Source organism: Meleagris gallopavo, chromosome 1, assembly GCF_905368555.1.
Source record: "Meleagris gallopavo chromosome 1, MGAL_WU_HG_1.1, whole genome shotgun sequence".
Classification (NCBI taxonomy): domain Eukaryota; kingdom Metazoa; phylum Chordata; class Aves; order Galliformes; family Phasianidae; genus Meleagris; species Meleagris gallopavo.
This window is the reverse complement of record NC_139404.1, coordinates 191,768,431-191,790,753: the sequence shown is the minus strand read 5'-3', so window position 1 is coordinate 191,790,753 and position 22,323 is coordinate 191,768,431. Positions and strand designations below refer to the sequence as shown.

General features: G+C 54.4%; 4 protein-coding genes across 10 annotated transcripts in view; 2 read left to right on the top strand and 2 right to left on the bottom strand.

Annotated features, from left to right (window-relative positions):
• The window catches only part of LOC104909385 (erythroblast NAD(P)(+)--arginine ADP-ribosyltransferase-like), a 7,368-nt gene extending 1,723 nt beyond the window's left edge, over window positions 1–5,645 (bottom strand). Inside the window, exons 1-3 of one of the 4 annotated variants that reach the window (XM_085216512.1) lie at window positions 2,914–5,643; window positions 1,615–2,812; window positions 1–1,257 (exon numbers count right to left, since the gene is read on the bottom strand). The exon at window positions 1–1,257 is cut by the window's left edge and continues 1,723 nt beyond it. In XM_085216512.1, the coding sequence (XP_085072638.1) occupies window positions 1,175–1,257; window positions 1,615–2,665 (1,134 nt within the window). In that variant the 5' untranslated portion in view covers window positions 2,666–2,812; window positions 2,914–5,643 and the 3' untranslated portion in view covers window positions 1–1,174. Of the gene's footprint in view, window positions 1,258–1,279; window positions 1,366–1,590 lie in introns of those variants that run through there. The other 3 variants (XM_085216511.1, XM_085216510.1, XM_085216513.1) reach the window with 3 other exon arrangements.
• Window positions 5,646–9,066: 3,421 nt separating this feature from the next.
• On the bottom strand, window positions 9,067–11,010 carry LOC100548116 (erythroblast NAD(P)(+)--arginine ADP-ribosyltransferase-like). Its single transcript, XM_085216525.1, has 2 exons — window positions 10,086–11,010; window positions 9,067–9,341 (listed from the first exon to the last, which is right to left on the bottom strand). The coding sequence occupies exons 1-2, from the start codon at window positions 10,858–10,860 to the stop codon at window positions 9,259–9,261; spliced, it is 858 nt and encodes a 285-aa protein (XP_085072651.1). The 5' UTR covers window positions 10,861–11,010; the 3' UTR covers window positions 9,067–9,258.
• Window positions 11,011–12,470: 1,460 nt separating this feature from the next.
• On the top strand, window positions 12,471–16,202 carry LOC100547963 (erythroblast NAD(P)(+)--arginine ADP-ribosyltransferase-like). Of its 3 annotated transcripts, none has more exons than XM_085216524.1 (3): window positions 12,471–13,357; window positions 13,603–13,641; window positions 16,017–16,202. In XM_085216524.1, exons 1-3 carry the CDS (start codon window positions 12,547–12,549, stop codon window positions 16,037–16,039), a joined length of 873 nt encoding a protein of 290 aa, XP_085072650.1. In that variant the 5' UTR covers window positions 12,471–12,546; the 3' UTR covers window positions 16,040–16,202. The 3 variants fall into 3 exon arrangements, with proteins under 3 accessions (XP_085072650.1, XP_085072649.1, XP_085072648.1); XM_085216523.1 differs by having other exon boundaries at window positions 15,281–16,202; XM_085216522.1 differs by having other exon boundaries at window positions 13,734–16,202.
• Window positions 16,203–17,593: 1,391 nt separating this feature from the next.
• On the top strand, window positions 17,594–22,202 carry LOC104916595 (erythroblast NAD(P)(+)--arginine ADP-ribosyltransferase-like). 2 transcript variants are annotated; one of them, XM_085216515.1, is made up of 2 exons: window positions 17,594–21,585; window positions 21,811–21,896. In XM_085216515.1, the coding sequence occupies exons 1-2, from the start codon at window positions 20,337–20,339 to the stop codon at window positions 21,894–21,896; spliced, it is 1,335 nt and encodes a 444-aa protein (XP_085072641.1). In that variant the 5' UTR covers window positions 17,594–20,336. The 2 variants fall into 2 exon arrangements, with proteins under 2 accessions (XP_085072641.1, XP_085072640.1); XM_085216514.1 differs by lacking the exon at window positions 21,811–21,896 and adding an exon at window positions 21,919–22,202 and having other exon boundaries at window positions 17,608–21,561.
• The last annotated feature ends 121 nt before the right edge of the window (window positions 22,203–22,323 follow it).

Sequence of the window (22,323 nt, the reverse complement as noted above, 5' to 3'; positions counted from 1 at the left end):
GGTTTTAAAGTGAGCCAGGGGAGGTTTGGGTTGGATGTGAGGAGGAAGTTTTTCATGCAGAGGGTGGTGAGGCAGTGGAACAGGTTGCCCAAGGAGGCTGTGGATGCCCCATCCCTGCAGGCATTCAAGGCCAGGCTGGATGTGGCTCTGGGCAGCCTGGGCTGCTGGTTGGTGACCTGCACACAGCAGGGGGTTGGAGCTGGGTGAGCGCTGTGCTCCTTTGCAACCCAGGCCGTTCTATGATTCTATGATTCTATGACCATTCCAGGTACGTCTTCCCACCCACACAGCGATCAGAATCAGGGAGGCATCTTCGTGGACTCATCACTCCAGGGCAAAGAAGGCCCCAGATCCTCAGTGTGCTGCTACCCCCATGGGACCTGTGACACTTACTAAGGGAAAACAGAATGCTTCATACTTATCTATCCTGTATAAGTGTAACTCTTGCTTGAGCTTGGCCTGAAGATGCCTCTGCAAAGCTAACTGAAAAGCTTACTCAAGCTTTGAATGTTTCAGCTTGTTGGGTATGTACGGCCAGGGAGGGGAGGGTGCCAGTTTATGGAGTAGCTGCACGAAATTGGACAGTCCCAGGTTGGGTCACAAAGCAGATGGAAAAGGCTGGAGGAAATTGTAAATGTGGGGAAGAAAATCAGAGTAAGCTAGGCCCCAGATTTGACTTGTTGGTCGTTACTGATACCAGGACCATTTTTTTATAGGCAGGGAAGAACACCGAAGCCAGAGGAATGTGAGGTCCTTGGAGGGAAGTGGAGAGAAGAGAGCTGCTGTCTGCAACTCACTGGAGGTCCCTGTGAAAATAAGGTGGCAGAGCTGCTGTTGAGACACAACGCAACCCCGTAAAGTCTTCGCAACAGCCTTCATCCAATGACCACCAGATGAGCCCACAGACCCTCCCCACATTATAGAAAGCGTGCAAAGAAGGGCAGGGAGGCTGGGAGTCTGCAGGGCTGGAACGTGCAGTAAATAAAGGCAATAAAACCAATGCTTTTATTTTTCTGGAAGAGCCTTGGATTGTTCTGTACTGTTGTTCCACGTCGGACATCAACACCAAAAGCGTCAGCAGTGGGAAAGCAGCGTCTGCATTTTCCATGAGATGCGTTGGCATATTGCTGCCCTCCTGTGCGTATGGAGGAGCGGCAGTGGGATGGTGTGGAGGTCAGGACTCTCCCACGGCTGCCAGGGCTGCGGCTGCCAGGATGAGCAGCCAGAGGTGTGGGGATTCCATGGGGCTGCTCCGGCCTGGGGAGGACGGGGATGGGCATTAATGGCTGTGGGGGCTGCAAATGGTGCCCAGCCTGGGCCAGGGGCTGCGGGGCCGGGGGATCCCCTTACCTGCACTGAAAGCACCCGGCGAGCCACGTGAGCCGGGCTGGGAGGGCCGCGGCACAGACAGAGGCTCCCACTGCACTGCAACCCCAGCGCAGAGCTGCCGGGCTGCAGCCATCAGCGGGGCCCGGCCTCAAGTTCCCCGTGGGCTCCCCGTTGGCCGAGCTCCCCACCTCCCCACGACCACAGCCTGCACACCCTCCCCATGTCCCGGTCCTCAGTGTCCCCGATCCACCCACACTCCCCATGCTGGAGCACTGCAGCCCTTACCCTTCACGAACTCGCAGTTGTACTTGCTGTACATCCCCTGGGAGTGGAGATGGATTTCACTTCTGCCGTTCTTGTAGGTGACGGTGGTGACCTCAAACTTCTCAGCAGGTGGGATGAGGACTTCGTTCTCATAGGGGTAGACAGAGAATTCCTTGATGGGCTCACCATAGCAGGTATTCACAAAGAAGAACGTGTCATTCCCAAAGACTTTAGCGACATCCTTGTCAAAAGAGGTGGATGTGAAATGGCCAAAGCGGACCACCTGGCCTTGCTGTGCCGTGTATCGGGTGCCATTGACGCCGCGGTAGACGTTGTAGCATTGCTGGGGCTGGGATTCCCGCAGGATCTGCAGGGCTCTGCTCAGGAGGAAATGCAGCGTCTTGAAGGGGTAGGAGCTCAGGTAGTGCTGCCTGGAGCGCCCAGCCGTGAGCGTGGCGTTGTTGAACATGCGGTACAGATCCCCCTCCATCGTATACGCCAGCACGGCTATGGCCTGATCCTGTCCCAGCACCACTGGGCTGGTTGCACTCTCCAATTTCTTCAACCACTTCTTGGTTGCATTTCTCCAGCCCTCAGCGTAGATTTTGTTGGAGAACTCGGTGCTGTTCAGCTCCGGCAGCTCAGCTTCCATCAAGTCGATGCAGCCCTGGTACTGGTCATCAAAGGAGTTGGGGGCCATGTCCATCGCCACCTCCTTGATCAACCAGTTCTTGCTGCTGGCAGCCGATGCACCAGTCCAGGTGCCGAGCAGCAGCACCCAGCCCAGGAGGACGTGCTCCATGTGCAGAAGGATGCAGGTGCCCGGCTCTGTGCAGCACTGCTCAGCAACAGCGCAGGGGCACAGGAGGTGGGCACGGCTCGGTGTGCCCAGGATCACCCTGCTGCCTGCCCTGCCTGCTTCGCTCTCTTCTCCTCCTTTCATGACCGCTTTTATGCTGTCCCACTCCCTTTCCCAATCCCTTTCCCGTAAGCAAAAGTGAAAGCCACAGGGAGTGTTCCTACTCTGGCGGTGACACGAAGGGAGCAGCGATGCAACCACTGACCTTTGCATGTGGGGGACCAAGGAAGGAAGGAAGGAAAGCCCCCATCCAAGCCCTGAGTGCTCCCGTCCCAGCTCTGGGGATGGAGGGCCGCCCAGGACCCCACACCTCAATGTCGGGGCCTTGCAGCACCAGGCAGTGGCAGTGCAGCCATGGGGCTGTGGAGTTACCCAGCAGCAGCTCAGCCCCATTGCTCACCGCCCCGCCCATGGGGATGGGGGAGAGAATTGGGAAAAAGCAGAAAAGAAGTTGAGCTCACCACCCATCAGTGGTTGTCCCATCACTGTAAGCACGTGGTGATTGCCATGGTGAGTCTGTGGGATGTGAAATGATCCACCTCCAGGCCTCCCCATATTTACATGCCAGCCATCGTCCTCCAAAAAAAATGGTCATTAACCACTTGACTTGCTTAATTACCCTGTGTGTTTCACATTCATGGATAAGCAGTGCAATAGCATCCGTGGCCAAGTCCACCCCTCGATCCCGAGCCCAGCTACAGGCACCCATCACCTCCTCCTCTGTTGACATTCCAAAACCTCTGCCTTCATCCGGTCCATGACCATTTCCAAGATCCCTGCACAACGAGGGATTCCAATTTGAGCCCGCCGTGTGACCACTGCAACCCACTTCCTCCACATAACATCAGTTGCGCGTTGGGTGAACTAATTCCTGTGTAGTTTGGTGGCAGGCTTGCTGTTGCTCTCTTCTGAGTCACTTGATACTTGGAAGAACGTCGTTACCACGATGGTGGTCACACACTGGGACAGCTTTGTTAGGTAGGAGTTGACGCTCCATGCCTGCCAGTGCTCAGGAGGCATTTGGACGATGCCCTCGGTGCAATGCTGTACGTTCTGGCTGGCCCTCAGTGCTGCACTGAGGTGTCCATGGAGCCTTCCCTTCTCCATGCTGAACACCCGCAGCCCCCTCAGCCTTTCCTCACAGGGAGCTGCTCCAGCCCTTTCAGCATCTCCGTGGCCTCCTCTGCACCCATTCCAACACCTCCACGTCTTTCCTGTGATGGGACACCCAGACCTGGATGCAGCGCTCCAGGTGGGGCCTTATGATGAAGGAGAAGAGGGACAATGCTTTACTTCTGCTGTGTCAACCGCCCCGCTCAGCTCGGTGTCATCAGCAAACTGCTGAGGGTGCACTCGATCCCATCATCGATGTCACTGATGAAGATGCTGAAGAGCACCGTTCCCAGGACGGACCCCCTGGGGACACCACTCAGCACCACCTCCAGCTGAGCACAGAGCCACTGACCACCACCCTCTGACCACGGCCATCCATCCAATTCCTTATCCACCCAATTGTTCACCCTTCAGGCCCACAGCTCTCCATTTTATAGGTAAGGATGTGGTCAGCTCACCTCCTCCTCCCTCCAGAAGGACCTCCCCAAAGAGCACGGCCCGAACACATTCTCTCGGTGGAGACGTGCCATGCTGCGCCCATCCAGAACTTCTGCGCCTTCCCTGCTGAGGACAAAGCCCTCATCCCACCCTCTGAGCACTCCAGGGTCACCAGCATCACCTAGAACAAAGGCATCACCTTCATCCAGCTCCGCTCCCAGGGGAAGAGCAGCTCCTACAACTGCGAGCTCATGAAGGGTAAGGGCTGCAGCGTGGCGCTCCAGAATGGGCAGCTTGGATGGATCGGGGGACTGGCAGCTGCTTATAGCCCAGAGCTCTGCACGGTCCCTCCAGAAGGACAGCAGGGCAGCAACGTGCCCTCATTGCATCTCACGGAAACTGCAGGCGCTGCTTTCCGCTGCTGACACTTTTGGTGCCGCTGCCCAACGTGGAACAACAGCGGAGTGAACCATGAGAGCAGCTTCTCTTTGTGAGAAGTGCCTCTTCACATCGATGAAGCAGTTACCAGGTGGGAGACGGTTTGCCTGCATAGAGGTGAGCGGAAGGACGGAATGCAGTGTCCGCAGTAAATCGCTGGCAATCAAAGATAAGAAGAACAATAGATGCCTGTTGTTGAAGATATGACAGCAAAGCAGATGTCTGAGTTCCGAGAACCAACTCCAGTACCAAGTTGTTTGGGCTACCCCCCACCAACAGCTTGGAGGTTCACAGTGATGGTGACTACAAGCCTTCATCCACTGACCACCAGAGACCCCAAGCACATGTATAGCACTCCTGCTCAAGAGGGTGGGACAGTATGTTAATTGCTTCTCAGAATTCCAGCCCGTTTTCCTGGGATGCAATGTGTACTTAAGCCTTTTGATGTGTAGTCACTGCTTTTCTTGGTGTGTGAGGTCGGCTCCTCCAATGCACCCCAAGACAAAGGCTGCTTGTCCGCTTCTGCTTATCTTTACAGCCATAAGCAGCAGTACTGTGACATGGTGGCACCCACCGCTCACCCCCGGATCATTCCCAGCTGTCAGTAAGAGTCTTATCATCGAAAGTGCCTCATGAAGCGAGCTTTGAGCCCAAGCCAACATTTGTTGTCTTTCACCCCATCACACAGAGGCTCAAAGGTTGTTTGAAATTGATGCGTAAATGACCATCTAGGGTGGTGAGGAATGGAATGGAATGGGATAGGATGGAATGGAATGGAATGGAATGGGATGGAATGGGATGGAATGGAATGGGATAGGATGGAATGGAATGGGATGGAATGGGATGGAATGGAATGGAATGGAATGGAATGGAATGGAATGGAATGGTATGGAATGGAATGGGGAGGGAATGGAATGGGGAAGAAATGCAATAGGGAGGGAAGGGAAGAAAAGGGAGAGGAGGGGAAGGGAATTAAGAAAAAAGGGAAGGAATAGAAAAAGGGAAAGTAAAAAAGGAGAATGGAAAGGAAAAAAAGGGAAGGGGAAGGGGAACACGAGAGGAGGGGAAAGGGGAAGAGGAAGCGGAAGAGGAAGGGGAAGCGGAGGGGAGAAGAAAGGAGAAGAGAGGAGAAGAGAAGAGAAGAGAAGAGGAAGAGAAGAGGAAGGGAGGAGAGAAGAGAGGAGACGAGAGGAGACGAGAAGAGAAGAGAGAGAAGGAAGAGAAGAGAAGAGAAGAGAGAGAAAGAAGGAGAGAAGAGAAGAGAAGAGAAGAGAAGAGAAGAGAAGAGAAGGGACGAGAAGAGAGAGAAGAGGAAGAGAAGAGGAAAAGAAGGGGAGAGGAGAAGAGGAAAGAGAGAAGAGGAAAGGAAGGGAGAGAAGAGAAGAGAAGAGAAGAGAAGAGAAGAGAAGAGAAGAGAGAGAAGAGAAGAGAGAGAAGAGAAGAGAAGAGAAGAGAGAAGAGAAGAGGAAGAGAGGAGAGAGAGAGAGAAGAGAAGAGAAGAGAAGAGGAAGAGGAGAAGAGAAGAGAAGAGAAGGAAGAGAAGGAGAAGAGAAGGGAGAGAGAAGAGAAGAGAAGAGGAGGGAAGAGAAGAGGAAGAGAGAAGAAGGAAGAGAAGAAGAAGAGAAGAGAAGAGAAGAGAAGAGAAGAGAAGAAGAGAAGAGAGGAGAGAGAGAGAAGAGAAGAAGAAGAAGGAGAAGAGAAGAGAAGAGAAGGAGGAAGAGAGGAAGGAAGAGAAGAGAGAGAGAAGAGAAGAGAAGAGAAGAGAAGAGAAGAGAAGAGAGAGAGAAGAGAAGAGAAGAGAAGAGAAGAGAAGAGAAGAGAAGAGAAGAGAAGAGAAGAGAAGAGAAGAGAGAGAAGAGAAGAGAAAGAGAAGAGAAGGGAGAGAAGAGGAAGAGAAGAGAGGAGAAGAGAAGAGAAGAGAAGAGAAGAGAAGAGAAGAGAGGAAAGGAGGAGAGAAGAGAAGAGAAGAGAGAGGAAGAGAAGAGAAGGAGAAGAGAAGAGAGAGAAGAGAAGAGAAGAGAAGAGAAGAGAAGAGAAGAGAAGAGAAGAGAAGAGAAGAGAAGAGAAGAGAAGAGAAGAGAAGAGAAGAGAAGAGAAGAGAAGAGAAGAGAAGAGAAGAGAAGAGAAGAGAAGAGAAGAGAAGAGAAGAGAAGAGAAGAGAAGAGAAGAGAAGAGAAGAGAAATGTAAGCAGAAAGGAATGGGAGGTAGGGGTATGGGAGGGATAAATGTTGCCCAGTTGTTACCATGGATTTCTTGGGCTTGGTAAGAAGTGTTGCCCTGATCTGTCCCACTTGTCCTCGGTTGGAGTGGTTACAAAGAGCAGCAGGCTGTGCAAGTTGAATAAAGCACGGAACCTTACACGGAACAAACATTAGCATTGCATCAGCACAAAATAGATCAAATAGGACACGTTTCACCCATGGGCCACCTGGGAGCCAGGAAAAGAGGTCAAGTCTGGATTTTTCCTGGTTTGGATGGGAACATGGGCTGTTTTCTGTATGCCTTGGGCAATATGGTAACAACTCTGCCATTATCATCGATCTTCATTGGCTGTCCAGTGACTGGGAAAAGGGAAACGTTTCTCTCATTTTTAAGAAAGGGAGAAAGGAAGACGCGGGGAACTACAGGCCGCTGAGCCTCACCTCTGTGCCTGGGAAGATCGTGGAGCAGATCCTCCTGGAAGCTGTGTTCAGGCACGTATGAGATAAAGGGGCGATTCGAGACAGCCAGCATGGCTGCACCGTGGGCAGACGTGCCTGACCGATCTGGTGGCCTTCTGTGATGGAGTGACGGCTTCGGTGGACGGGGGAAGGGCGATGGATGTCATGTGCCCGGAGTTCTGCAAGGCCTTTGACGTGGTCCCTCACCACGTCCTTCTGTCTGCATTGCAGAGGCGTGGATGTGAAGGATGGGCTGTCGGGTGCATTAGGAATTGTCTGGCTGGAGGCAGCCAAAGGGCTGTGATCAGTGGCTCTGTGTCAGGGCGCAGGCCGCTCACAAGCGGTGTCCCTCAGGACATCGAGTGACCCTCAGCAAGTTTGTGGATGACACCGAGCTGAGCGGTGCAGGCGATACATGGGAGGGAAGGGAAGCCATCCATCCAGAGGGAGCTGGACAGGCTGGAGAAGTGGGCCCATGAGAACCTATGAGGTTCAACGAGGCCAAGTGCAGGGTGCTGACTGGGGGAAGATCTCCTCGAGAGCAGCCCTGCGGAGAAGGACCTGGGGGTCCTGGTGGACGAGGAGCTGGACATGAGCCAGCAGTGTGCGCCTGCAGCCTGGAAGGCCGACTGTGTTCTGGGCTGCATTAAAAAGGGGTGGCCAGCAGGAGATGGAGGTGATCGTCCCCCTCTGCTCAGCCCTTGTGAGGCCCCGTCTGCAGCACTGCGTCCAGGCCTGGGGCCCGCAGCACAGGAAGGACGTGGAGCTGTGGGAGCGGGTCCAGAGGAGGGTAATAAGATGGTGACAGGGCTGGAGCAGCTCTGCTGTGAGGAAAGGTTGAGGGAACTGGCATTGTTCAGCTTGGAGGAGAGGAGGCTGCGGGGAGACCGCAGTGTGGCCTGCCAGTACTTGAAGGGGGCAGATAAACAAGAGGGGGAAACGGCTGTTCACAAGGCTGGATGGTGATAGGACAAGGGGGAATGGTTTTAAAGTGAGCCAGGGGAGGTTTGGGTTGGATGTGAGGAGGAAGTTTTTCATGCAGAGGGTGGTGAGGCACTGGAACAGGTTGCCCAAGGAGGCTGTGGATGCCCCATCCCTGCAGGCATTCCAGGCCAGGCTGGATGTGGCTCTGGGCAGCCTGGGCTGCTGGTTGGCGACCTGCACACAGCAGGGGGTTGGAACTGGATGAGCACTGTGCTCCTTTGCAACCCTGGCCATTCTATGATTCTATGATTCTATGACCATTCCAGGTACGTCTTCCCACCCACACAGCGATCAGAATCAGGGAGGCATCTTCGTGGACTCATCACTCCAGGGCAAAGAAGGCCCCAGATCCTCAGTGTGCTGCTACCCCCATGGGACCTGTGACACTTACTAAAGGAAAACAGAATGCTTCATACTTATCTATCCTGTATAAGTGTAACTCTTGCTTGAGCTTGGCCTGAAGATGCCTCTGCAAAGCTAACTGAAAAGCTTACTCAAGCTTTGAATGTTTCAGCTTGTTGGGTATGTACGGCCAGGGAGGGGAGGGTGCCAGTTTATGGAGTAGCTGCACGAAATTGGACAGTCCCAGGTTGGGTCACAAAGCAGATGGAAAAGGCTGGAGGAAATTGTAAATGTGGGGAAGAAAATCAGAGTAAGCTAGGCCCCAGATTTGACTTGTTGGTCGTTACTGATACCAGGACCATTTTTTTATAGGCAGGGAAGAACACCGAAGCCAGAGGAATGTGAGGTCCTTGGAGGGAAGTGGAGAGAAGAGAGCTGCTGTCTGCAACTCACTGGAGGTCCCTGTGAAAATAAGGTGGCAGAGCTGCTGTTGAGACACAATGCAACCCCGTAAAGTCTTCGCAACAGCCTTCATCCAATGACCACCAGATGAGCCCACAGATCCTCCCCACATTATAGAAAGCGTGCAAAGAAGAGCAGGGAGGCTGGGAGTCTGCAGGGCTGGAACGTGCAGTAAATAAAGGCAATAAAACCAATGCTTTTATTTTTCTGGAAGAGCCTTGGATTGTTCTGCACTGTTGTTCCACGTCGGACATCAACACCAAAAGCGTCAGCAGTGGGAAAGCAGCGTCTGCGTTTTCCATGAGATGCGTTGGCATATTGCTGCCCTCCTGTGCGTATGGAGGAGCGGCAGTGGGATGGTGTGGAGGTCAGGACTCTCCCACGGCTGCCAGGGCTGCGGCTGCCAGGATGAGCAGCCAGAGGTGTGGGGATTCCATGGGGCTGCTCCGGCCTGGGGAGGACGGGGATGGGCATTAATGGCTGTGGGGGCTGCAAACGGTGCCCAGCCTGGGCCAGGGGCTGCGGGGCCGGGGGCTCCCCTTACCTGCACTGAAAGCACCCGGCGAGCCACGTGAGCCGGGCTGGGAGGGCCGCGGCACAGACAGAGGCTCCCACTGCACTGCAACCCCAGCGCAGAGCTGCCGGGCTGCAGCCATCAGCGGGGCCCGGCCTCAAGTTCCCCGTGGGCTCCCCGTTGGCCGAGCTCCCCACCTCCCCACGACCACAGCCTGCGCACCCTCCCCATGTCCCGGTCCTCAGCGTCCCCGATCCACCCAAACTCCCCATTCTGGAGCACAGCTCTGCAATGGAAAGTGAAGGAGCTGGGCTGGTTCCACCTAGAGAAGAGAGGGATCGGAGGAAACCCCACTGCGGCTTTCTGGTGCTTGGAAGGAGCACCATACAAGAAGGAGAAGAACTTTGGCGTAGGGCCCTGGGCAACTTGACCGAGAGGAACACAGCCAGGACGTGGCAGAGGGCTGGTGCCGGCTGGACCGCAGGGCGCCTTACAACCCTTGTGGTCATACGATCCTATGGAGGTGTTGCCATACCCACAAGATCCCCCTTCACCCTACAGAGCTGTCAGCATGGGACCACCCTCTCTGTCCTGCAGCTGCAGGGATGCAGGGATTGCAGAGCTGCCCAATGCTGTGTCCCAACCCTGCCCCACTACCCCAAATGTGCTCGCAGCCCTTACCCTTCACAAACTCGCAGTTGTAGGTGCTGTTGTTCCCCTGGGAGCGGAGCTGGATGAAGGTGGTGCCTTTGTTAGAGGTGATGCTGGTGACCCTGAAGTGCTCAGAGGGTGGGATGAGGACTTTGCCCTCGGCTGGGACAGTGGTGAAGTTCTGGACGGGCGCACCATAGCAGGTCTCCACTGAGAAGAAGGTGTCCGGGCCGTACACACTGGGGAGGTTCTTGTGGAGGGAGGAGGAGGTGAACTGGCCAAAGCGGACCACCTGGCCTTGCTGTGCTGTGTAGCGGATGCCCCTGACACCACGATACACCTGGAAGCATCTCTGGGGCTGGGATTCCCGCAGGGTCTGCAAGGCTTTGCTCAGGAGGAAATGCAGAGCCTTGAAGGGGTAGGAGCGCAGGTAGTGCTGCCTGGAGCGCCCAGCCGTGAGCGTGGCGTTGTTGAACTGGTGGTACAGGTTCCCCTGCATCATGTACGCCAGCATGGCTGTGGCCAGATCCAGTGGCAGTGCTGGTGGGCTGGCAGCACGGCCCCATCGGCTCTGCCATTCCACAGCCGCCCTTCTCCAGTCATGGGCGTAGATGTTGAACTCGGTGCGGTTCAGCTCCGGCAGCTCAGCCTCCATCAGCCTCCTGCAGCCCTGGTACTGGTCATCAAAGGAGTTGGGGGCCATGTCCATCGCCACCTCCTTGATCAGCCAGTTCTTGCTGCTGGCAGCCGATGCACCAGTCCAGGTGCCGAGCAGCAGCACCCAGCCCAGGGTGAGGTGTTCCATGTGCAGAAGGACCAGGTGCCCAGCTGCCCACACAATGGTTCCCCCAGCACAGTCCCACCAGCCCCGGAGCTGCAGCCAGCTTCGTCCCCACTCTGCTTGGCATGAACCTGGTTGCCCTGGATTGCGTGACACAGTTCTTTATACACCGACCGCCCATGACCTCTGAGAATTGCTGTTGCTACTGAGTTTTTGCTGCGTGCACAGCACGAGGAAGTGCCCTTTTAGCAGTCGTCCTCACTTTCGATGTGTGTGAGTTCCCACACGCAGTGTGAGTTGCCATGTGCAGTCATCTCAGTTCCCCAGGTCTTCCTTTTCTCCTTCTTAGTAATGGGAGAGATGTTTCAGCAGAATCAACACAATCTGGAGGAGATCCAAGACAGCCAGCAGAGCTTCACCAAGATAACATCTTGCCTGACCCATCCAGCAGCCTTCTGTTATGGAGGAACGGCATCAGTGGACAAAGGGAGGGTGGTTGGTACCTCCTACCTGGGCTTGTGCAAGGCCTTTTGCATGGCCTCCAACCTCATCCTGATCTCTAAAGTGGAGAGTTGTGGCTTTCAAGGGCGGACAATTGGGTAGAGAAGGAATTGGATGGATGGTTGTGGTCAGAGGGTGGTGGTCAATGGCTCTGTGCTCAGCTGGAGGTGGTGCTGAGTGGTGTCCCCAAGGGTGCTGCCTCCTCCTGCGGTGTCACTGCTAACATGGGAACACTCCCTTTCGCTTTCACTTACAGGAAAGGGAGTGAGACAGCCTGAAGGAGGTGGTGAAGGGAGGAGGGGAGAGTTAGGGAAGGCAGCGGGGTGATCCTGAGCACACTGAGCTGTGCCCACCTCCTGTGCCCCTGCACTGTTGCTGAGCAGTGCTGCACAGAGCTGAGGATGTTTCAGACTTCAGCATCTACTGCTGTCACACCGCTGGGGGACTGGGGGCATAAGGAGCAGGGAAGAGACAAAACTGGGACAGCTGACCTCAGCTGGCCAAAGGGATATCCCGTACCATATGATACCATGAGGAAAAAGCTGGAAGAGCACGAGAAGGAGTCACTGTGCCTACAGCCAGACACCTGCCTCTGATTCAGTGACTTTCTCTCCTTCTCCAGTGCCTCAGAGTTTTGGTCAGACAGGGACAGCTCGACTGCAAACCCTGGGTGTTGACTAACCAGGTGGCCTTTGCTAAACGTGTGTCCCAGTGTCTGAACATCCCAGTACCCGTTGCTCTTGGTCTATCCTATAACAGCTGCTGGTATTTGAATCTCCCAGAGGCTGCTGAATGATGGAGGTGTGAGGGCCCCACTCACAGCCACGTTCTTTGGCCCAGGGATCGATGAGATTGTTTCAGAAATGAATGTCGTTGCAAGATTCAGCTCTTTCTAGTGATTCATGTCACCACTAGACTTGTATTTCAAGGCCCAGGATAGTGTCCTGGTTGGTGTTACGTGTAAACTAAAGCAAGGATGATTGTTTAAAGGGTATTTCCTGATGCACACGGCCATTTGCAACAAGTTAGTAGCAACAGATATTCTGAGAGGTCCTAAAAGTATTTATAAATAACCCATGGGATCCAGCCAGGGTTACTATAAAAAGCCAGAGCAGCTGCGTTCATGTGTCACGGGGCACACACTGTGTGGGGCTGGGGCTGCAGCTCGGGGGTGCTGGGGCTGTGCTGGGGGAATCACTGTGTGTGCAGATGGGCACCTGGGTCCTTCTGCACGTGGAGCACGTCCTCCTGGGCTGGGTGCTGCTGCTCGGCACTTTGGCCAGCGTGTTGGCCACCAGCAGCAAGAGAGACCTGGGCCCAGTCAAGGAGGTGGCGATGGACATGGCCAACAACACCTTTGATGACCAGTACCAGGGCTGCAGCCGCATGATGGAAGATGAGCTGGAGGAGCTGAACCGCACCGAGTTCACCAACGAGGTCTATGCTGAGGGGTGGAGAAACGCTGCCATGGAGTGGCGAAATAGATGGGGTCGCGCCGACCGCCCACCGGCACTGAGACGGGATCAGGCCACAGCCATGCTGGCGTACACGATGGAGGGGAAACTGTACCACCAGTTCAACAACGCCACGAGAGGGGATGGCATCTCCCGGCAGCACTACCTGCGCTCCTTCCCCTTCAAGACGCTGCATTTCCTCCTGAGCAGAGCCCTGCAGACCCTGCGGGAATCCCAGCCCCAGCAATGCTACAACGTCTACCGCGGCGTCAAGGGCACCCGATTCACGGCACAGCAAGGCAGGGTGGTCCGCTTCGGCCAGTTCACATCCTCCTCCCTCAGGAAGAAGGTCGCTGAATCTTTTGGCCAGGACACCTTCTTCTCAGTGGAGACCTGCTATGGTGTGCCCATCAAGGAATTCTCCACTTTCCCCGGTGAGGACGAAGTCCTCATCCCACCCTTTGAGCAATTCAGGGTCATCAACATCACCTGCATTGAGGGAAGAACCCTAATCCAGCTCCGCTCCCAAGGGATGAACAGCAAGTACAACTGCGAGTTCGTGAAGGGTAAGGGCTGCAGTGCTCCAGCATGGGGAGCTTGGGTGGATCGGGGACACTGAGGACCGGGACATGGGGAGGGTGTGCAGGCTGTGGTCGTGGGGAGGTGGGGAGCTCGGCCAACGGGGAGCCCACGGGGAACTTGAGGCCGGGCCCCGCTGATGGCTGCAGCCCGGCAGCTCTGCGCTGGGGTTGCAGTGCAGTGGGAGCTCTGTCTGTGCCGCGGCCCTGCAGCGCTCTCGGTCTCTTTGCAGAGAAAAGGTGCAAGGAGCGGCCGTGTGCTTTCAGTGCAGGTAAGGGGAGCCCCCGGCCCCGCAGCCCCTGGCCCAGGCTGGGCACCGCATGCACCCCCGCTGCTCTTAACTGCCTGCCACCGTCCCCCCAGGCCGAAGCAGCCCCACGGAACCCCCACACCTCTGGCTGCTCCTCCTGGCAGTCGCAGCCCTGGCAGCCCTGGGAGAGCCCTGAGCTGCACGCCGCACCGCTGCCATCCCTGGATCCGAACGCCTCTCCGTGACATTCCCATCAGGCCTGCTGGCCCCACATCCTGCTTGAGCTTCTCACCAAAGCTCGTGCCACTGCCGCGATGGCTGCTGACGACTGACGATGTCTGTGCTTGCGGGTCCTGCCGTGCTCACCTCCGCAGTGAGGTCACCTCCAAGCACCAAGCTGTGCTGCATGACCAGGTTCTCCTTGCCCCCTCCCTGCAACACAGCCCATGGGACCTGGATAGCAGGGCACAGAGCAGCTCCCTACCCCTACTACTCTCTACCCCCCTGCTGCCGTCCCACTACTCCCCTTCCCTTCCACACCCCATGGCTTTGCAGAGCTCTAAGTTCCTCCAGCTCTCCATGCTCCCAAATATCCACAGGTTCCCCAACAGCAGAGATGTTTCCTCCATGAGAGCCCTGCTGGCAGCCTGCACCGTCCTCGAGTTCAAAGTTGTAGGTGCTGTTTTTGCACTGGGAATGGAGATGGATGAAGGTTTTTCCCTCTGTTTCTTATGGTGACCTCCGTGGTCTCAAAGGGTGCAAAGAGGACTTCTTTGTCCTCATCAGGGTGGAAGGAGAAGTCTTGGATGGGGACAGCATGGCAGGGCTCCACTGAGAAGAAGGTCTCCTGGGCAAAAGACTCAGCGACCTTCTTCTGAAGGCTGGAGGAGGTGAACTGGACAACGTGGACCGTTGTTGTGCCATGAAGTGGGTGTTCCTGATGCTGTAGTGGATGTGGTGGCATTGTTAGGCTGGGATTCCCACAAGATCTGGTTCAGGAGGACGTGTGCAATCTTGGAGAGGAAGGTAAAGCCACAGGGCTGCTTTTTGGTGCTTAATGTGGGATCTGGAGGGCTGAGATAAGGGCAGATCTGACCAGAGCCTGTTTGAGCAGGCAGAAGTCCTCATCCCACCCTTTGAGTACGTTCAGGTCACCAACTTCACCTACGTCAAAAGCAGAACCCTCATCCATCTCTGTTCCCAGGAGAAGAGCAGCACCTACAGCTGTGAGCTTGTGAAGGGTAAGGGCTGCTGGTGGGGTGGCCAACAGGGGTTGGGGCACAGCCCTGGGCAGCTCTGTGCTCCCTGCACTCTTTCAGCCACAGCTGGAGGGGATCAGGGGACAGATTGCGTGGCCCCATCCCCCTGGCAACATCATCATGGAGTCATGGAATGATTTGGGTTGGAACAGTGCCTAAAACCCATCCAATCCCCACCCCTGCCGTGGGCTGGGTGCCCCCCACCAGCTCAGGCTGCCCAGGGTCCCATCCATGACCTTGGGCACCTCCAGGGTTGGGGCACCCATGGCTTCATTACGCACCCCAAACCAGGGCCTCACCACAGGGCTTCTGCGTGAAGATTTTCCCACTAACATCTAATCTATATCTCCATTTTATTATTATTTATATTGAACCTTTCCCGTTGTCCTTATCATACTCAGTCCACATAAGAAGGCAGAGTCCCTCTTGTTTGTAAGATCTTTCAGTAATGGAAAGCTGCAGTGAGGTCTCATCACACAATCACTGAATATCCCAAGTTGGAAGGGACCCATCACCATCGAATCCAACTCCTGGCTCCAAACAGGACTGCCCCAAAAATCAGACTGTATGATTGAGGGCATTATCTACACTCTTCTCGAGCTCCAGCAAACCCAGTGCCATGACTACTGCCCTGCAGACCCCTCTCCATTGCAATCTCCTGTCTTCCTGTGAAGCCAGATGCACTAAGACTTTCTATGAAATAATAATGATCCCAGTGAAAAATAGCATCTGTGTCATGCACTAAGCTACTGGATGCTTCAACAACACAGTGTGTGCCCCCATAGCAGTGTTTTTAATTTCTTTTGCATCCTCTATGAATTCAAACCAGCACAGAAAATGTGGATGAGTTTAACAACACCAACAGCACCGCACACGGGTGTTAGGATGGGGACTTTCAGAGCAGAGGGCTGTCCCCATGGGGATGAATACCATAGTACATAAGACAAGACCTGCCACATCTCTGCCTGGGTGTGTTCCCAAACATACAGCTCACAAACAGTGAGCTCAGATATAACCTTCTCCTATGGCCAACTGAAAAAAAACCCCACAGGAAAAAATGTAGGAAATAATTTTCCTTATCCCAAGGGGATTATTGCTCATTTTTAATTTTTTAATTCCTCTTTTTCTGATTTTCAGTTCTTGACACATTAATGGCTTAAGAGGTTACATAAACTCCTTCAGCAATCTCTGTTTCCTTACTGAGGACATTCAGTAATCAAAGAATCATAGAATCATAGAATTATAGATATATAGGATCATAGAATCATGGAATTGTGGAATCATGGAATCGTGGAATTGTGGAATTATGGAATCGTAGAATCATGGAATCGTGGAAGTGTGGAATCACAGAATCATAGAAACAATAAAACATAGAAACGCGGAATCACGAAATCATGGAATGGGTTGGATTGGAAAGGGACACTGAAGACCATGCAGTTCCAACCATCATACCCCAACCATTGCCGTGTAGACTCCTGTCCCAGCTTTACAACCCATAATTTAATAAGGTGATTCACCTTTTCTACCTGACCACTTGCCTGTGGTCTGCACACGAATGGAATTTCACAAATAACGATTTCACAACACAAACTTGGAACAATCACAAAGACAATGACCAGCACGGTTTACACCATTGGAAAGTGTCTGAGTTTTGATAAGAGATGTGTACATTTCAGGGATTTCCCATCTGAAAGTTTATATTGTGGGGTATCCTGCACACACATCATCATCTGGAAGTTCTACAGGCTATATCAATACTTCAACTTGCCAGACTAGTATATATACCTCTCTCAGCAGAGTGCAGATGATCACAGGGCTGATCACAGTTTCTTTTCACTTTCTCCCTTCTATTCGTAGTGTCAGATTCGTGTCTCCAATGCAGAAGATTCCCCGGGTGCTGTTTGTGGCAAATTGAATTACGCTGCTTGTTGTCTGCAGTTCAATGATAATGGCAGAGTTGTTACCATATTGCCCAAGGCATACAGAAAACAGCCCATGTTCCCATCCAAACCAGGAAAAATCCAGACTTGACCTCTTTTCCTGGCTCCCAGGTGGCCCATGGGTGAAACGTCTCCTATTTGATCTATTTTGTGCTGATGCAATGCTAATGTTTGTTCCGTGTAAGGTTCCGTGCTTTATTCAACTTGCACAGCCTGCTGCTCTTTGTAACCACTCCAACCGAGGACAAGTGGGACAGATCAGGGCAACACTTCTTACCAAGCCCAAGAAATCCATGGTAACAACTGGGCAACATTTATCCCTCCCATACCCCTACCTCCCATTCCTTTCTGCTTACATTTCTGCTTCTCTTCTCTTCTCTTCTCTTCTCTTCTTTTCTCTTCTTCTCTTCTCTTCTCTTCTCTTCTCTTCTCTTCTCTTCTCTTCTCTTCTCTTCTCTTCTCTTCTCTTCTCTTCTCTTCTCTTCTCTTCTCTTCTCTTCTCTTCTCTTCTCTTCTCTCCTCTCTCTCTCCTCTCTCTCTCCTCTCCTCTCCTCTCCTCTCCTCTCCTCTCCTCTCCTCTCCTCTCCTCTCCTCTCCTCTCCTCTCCTCTCCTCTCCTCTCCTCTCCTCTCCTCTCCTCTCCTCTCCTCTCCTCTCCTCTCCTCTCCTCTCCTCTCCTCTCCTCTCCTCTCCTCTCCTCTCCTCTCCTCTCCTCTCCTCTCCTCTCCTCTCCTCTCCCTCTCCTCTTCTCTTCTCTTCTCTTCTCTTCTCTTCTCTTCTCTTCTCGTCCCTTCTCTTCTCCTCTCTTCTCCTCTCTTCTCCTCTCTTCTCCTCTCTTCTCTCCTCCCTTCCTCTTCTCTTCCTCTTCTCTTCTCCTTCTTTTCCTCTTCTCTTCCTCTTCTCCTCTCTTCTCCTCTCTTCTCCCCTCCGCTTCCCCTTCCTCTTCCGCTTCCCCTTCCCCTTCCCCCTCCTCATGTGTTCCCCTTCCCCTTCCCTTTTTTTCCTTTCCATTCTCCTTTTTTACTTTCCCTTTTTCTATTCCTTCCCTTTTTTCTTAATTCCCTTCCCCTCCCCTCCCTTTTCTTCCCTTCCCTCCCCATTGCATTTCTTCCCCATTCCATTCCATTCCATTCCATTCCATTCCATTCCATTCCATTCCTCACCACCCTAGATGGTCATTTACGCATCAGTTTCGAACAACCTTTGAGCCTCTGTGTGATGGGGTGAAAGACAACAAATGTTGGCTTGGGCTCAAAGCTCGCTTCATGAGGCACTTTCGATGATAAGACTCTTACTGACAGCTGGGAATGATCCGGGGGTGAGCGGTGGGTGCCACCATGTCACAGTACTGCTGCTTATGGCTGTAAAGATAAGCAGAAGCGGACAAGCAGCCTTTGTCTTGGGGTGGATTGGAGGAGCCGACCTCACACACCAAGAAAAGCAGTGACTACACATCGAAAGGCTTAAGTACACATTGCATTCCAGGAAAACGGGCTGGAATTCTGAGAAGCAATTAACATACTGTCCCACCCTCTTGAGCAGGAGTGCTATACATGTGCTTGGGGTCTCTGGTGGTCAGTGGATGAAGGCTTGTAGTCACCATCGCTGTGAACCTCCAAGGTTTTGGTGGGGGGTAGCCCAAACAACTTGGTACTGGAGTTGGTTCTCGGAACTCAGACATCTGCTTTGCTGTCATATCTTCAACAACAGGCATCTATTGTTCTTCTTATCTTTGATTGCCAGCGATTTACTGCGGACACTGCATTCCGTCCTTCCGCTCACCTCTATGCAGGCAAACCGTCTTCCACCAACTTGTCTACCACAAAAACAGTTACCAACTGCTTCATCGATGTGAAGAGGCACTTCTCACAAAGAGAAGCTGCTCTCATGGTTCACTCCGCTGTTGTTCCACGTTGGGCAGCGGCACCAAAAGTGTCAGCAGCGGAAAGCAGCGCCTGCAGTTTCCGTGAGATGCAATGAGGGCACGTTGCTGCCCTGCTGTCCTTCTGGAGGGACCGTGCAGAGCTCTGGGCTATAAGCAGCTGCCAGTCCCCCGATCCATCCAAGCTGCCCATTCTGGAGCACCACGCTGCAGCCCTTACCCTTCATGAGCTCACAGTTGTAGGAGCTGCTCTTCCCCTGGGAGCGGAGCTGGATGAAGGTGATGCCTTTGTTCTAGGTGATGCTGGTGACCCTGGAGTGCTCAGAGGGTGGGATGAGGGCTTTGTCCTCAGCAGGGAAGGCGCAGAAGTTCTGGATGGGCGCAGCATGGCACGTCTCCACCGAGAGAATGTGTCCGGGCCGTGCTCTTTGGGGAGGTCCTTCTGGAGGGAGGAGGAGGTGAGCTGACCACATCCTTACCTATAAAATGGAGAGCTGTGGGCCTGAAGGGTGAACAATTGGGTGGATAAGGAATTGGATGGATGGCCGTGGTCAGAGGGTGGTGGTCAGTGGCTCTGTGCTCAGCTGGAGGTGGTGCTGAGTGGTGTCCCCAGGGGGTCCGTCCTGGGAACGGTGCTCTTCAGCATCTTCATCAGTGGCATCGATGATGGGATCGAGTGCACCCTCAGCAGTTTGCTGATGACACCGAGCTGAGCGGGGCGGTTGACACAGCAGAAGTAAAGCATTGTCCCTCTTCTCCTTCATCATAAGGCCCCACCTGGAGCGCTGCATCCAGGTCTGGGTGTCCCATCACAGGAAAGACGTGGAGGTGTTGGAATGGGTGCAGAGGAGGCCACGGAGATGCTGAAAGGGCTGGAGCAGCTCCCTGTGAGGAAAGGCTGAGGGGGCTGCGGGTGTTCAGCATGGAGAAGGGAAGGCTCCATGGACACCTCAGTGCAGCACTGAGGGCCAGCCAGAACGTACAGCATTGCACCGAGGGCATCGTCCAAATGCCTCCTGAGCACTGGCAGGCATGGAGCGTCAACTCCTACCTAACAAAGCTGTCCCAGTGTGTGACCACCATCGTGGTAACGACGTTCTTCCAAGTATCAAGTGACTCAGAAGAGAGCAACAGCAAGCCTGCCACCAAACTACACAGGAATTAGTTCACCCAACGCGCAACTGATGTTATGTGGAGGAAGTGGGTTGCAGTGGTCACACGGCGGGCTCAAATTGGAATCCCTCGTTGTGCAGGGATCTTGGAAATGGTCATGGACCGGATGAAGGCAGAGGTTTTGGAATGTCAACAGAGGAGGAGGTGATGGGTGCCTGTAGCTGGGCTCGGGATCGAGGGGTGGACTTGGCCACGGATGCTATTGCACTGCTTATCCATGAATGTGAAACACACAGGGTAATTAAGCAAGTCAAGTGGTTAATGACCATTTTTTTTGGAGGACGATGGCTGGCATGTAAATATGGGGAGGCCTGGAGGTGGATCATTTCACATCCCACAGACTCACCATGGCAATCACCACGTGCTTACAGTGATGGGACAACCACTGATGGGTGGTGAGCTCAACTTCTTTTCTGCTTTTTCCCAATTCTCTCCCCCATCCCCATGGGCGGGGCGGTGAGCAATGGGGCTGAGCTGCTGCTGGGTAACTCCACAGCCCCATGGCTGCACTGCCTGGTGCTGCAAGGCCCCGACATTGAGGTGTGGGGTCCTGGGCGGCCCTCCATCCCCAGAGCTGGGACGGGAGCACTCAGGGCTTGGATGGGGCCTTTCCTTCCTTCCTTCCTTGGTCCCCCACATGCAAAGGTCAGTGGTTGCATCGCTGCTCCCTTCGTGTCACCGCCAGAGTAGGAAAACTCCCTGTGGCTTTCACTTTTGCTTACGGGAAAGGGATTGGGAAAGGGAGTGGGACAGCATAAAAGCGGTCATGAAAGGAGGAGAAGAGAGCGAAGCAGGCAGGGCAGGCAGCAGGGTGATCCTGGGCACACCGAGCCGTGCCCAGCTCCTGTGCCCCTGCGCTGTTGCTGAGCAGTGCTGCACAGAGCCGGGCACCTGCATCCTTCTGCACATGGAGCACGTCCTCCTGGGCTGGGTGCTGCTGCTCGGCACCTGGACTGGTGCATCGGCTGCCAGCAGCAAGAACTGGTTGATCAAGGATGTGGCGATGGACATGGCCAACAACTCCTTTGATGACCAGTACCAGGGCTGCATCGACTTGATGGAAGCTGAGCTGCCGGAGCTGAACAGCACCGAGTTCTCCAACAAAATCTACGCTGAGGGCTGGAGAAATGCAACCAAGAAATGGTTGAAGAAATTGGAGAGTGCAACCAGCCCAGTGGTGCTGGGACAGGATCAGGCCATAGCCGTGCTGGCGTACACAATGGAGGCGGATCTGTACCGCATGTTCAACAACGCCACGCTCACGGCTGGGCGCTCCAGGCAGCACTACCTGAGCTCCTACCCCTTCAAGACGCTGCATTTCCTCCTGAGCAGAGCCCTGCAGATCCTGCGGGAATCCCAGCCCCAGCAATGCTATAACGTCTACCGCGGCGTCAATGGCACCCGATACACGGCAGAGCAAGGCAGGGTGGTCCGCTTCGGCCAGTTCACATCCACCTCCTTAAAACAGAAAGTCGCTGAAGGCTTTGGCATTGATACGTTCTTCTTTGTGAATACCTGCTACGGTGTGCCCATCATGGAATTCTCTGACTACCCCGATGAGAACGAAGTCCTCATCCCACCCTGTGAGCAGTTTGAGGTCACCAGTGTCACCTACAAGAACGGCAGAAGTGAAATCCATCTCCGCTCCCAGGGGATGTACAGCAAGTACAACTGCGAGTTCGTGAAGGGTAAGGGCTGCAGTGCTCCAGCATGGGGAGTGTGGGTGGATCGGGGACACTGAGGACCGGGACATGGGGAGGGTGTGCAGGCTGTGGTCGTGGGGAGGTGGGGAGCTCGGCCAACGGGGAGCCCACGGGGAACTTGAGGCCGGGCCCCGCTGATGGCTGCAGCCCGGCAGCTCTGCGCTGGGGTTGCAGTGCAGTGGGAGCCTCTGTCTGTGCCGCGGCCCTCCCAGCCCGGCTCACGTGGCTCGCCGGGTGCTTTCAGTGCAGGTAAGGGGATCCCCCGGCCCCGCAGCCCCTGGCCCAGGCTGGGCACCGTTTGCAGCCCCCACAGCCATTAATGCCCATCCCCGTCCTCCCCAGGCCGGAGCAGCCCCATGGAATCCCCACACCTCTGGCTGCTCATCCTGGCAGCCGCAGCCCTGGCAGCCGTGGGAGAGTCCTGACCTCCACACCATCCCACTGCCGCTCCTCCATACGCACAGGAGGGCAGCAATATGCCAACGCATCTCATGGAAAACGCAGACGCTGCTTTCCCACTGCTGACGCTTTTGGTGTTGATGTCCGACGTGGAACAACAGTGCAGAACAATCCAAGGCTCTTCCAGAAAAATAAAAGCATTGGTTTTATTGCCTTTATTTACTGCACGTTCCAGCCCTGCAGACTCCCAGCCTCCCTGCCCTTCTTTGCACGCTTTCTATAATGTGGGGAGGGTCTGTGGGCTCATCTGGTGGTCATTGGATGAAGGCTGTTGCAAAGACTTTACGG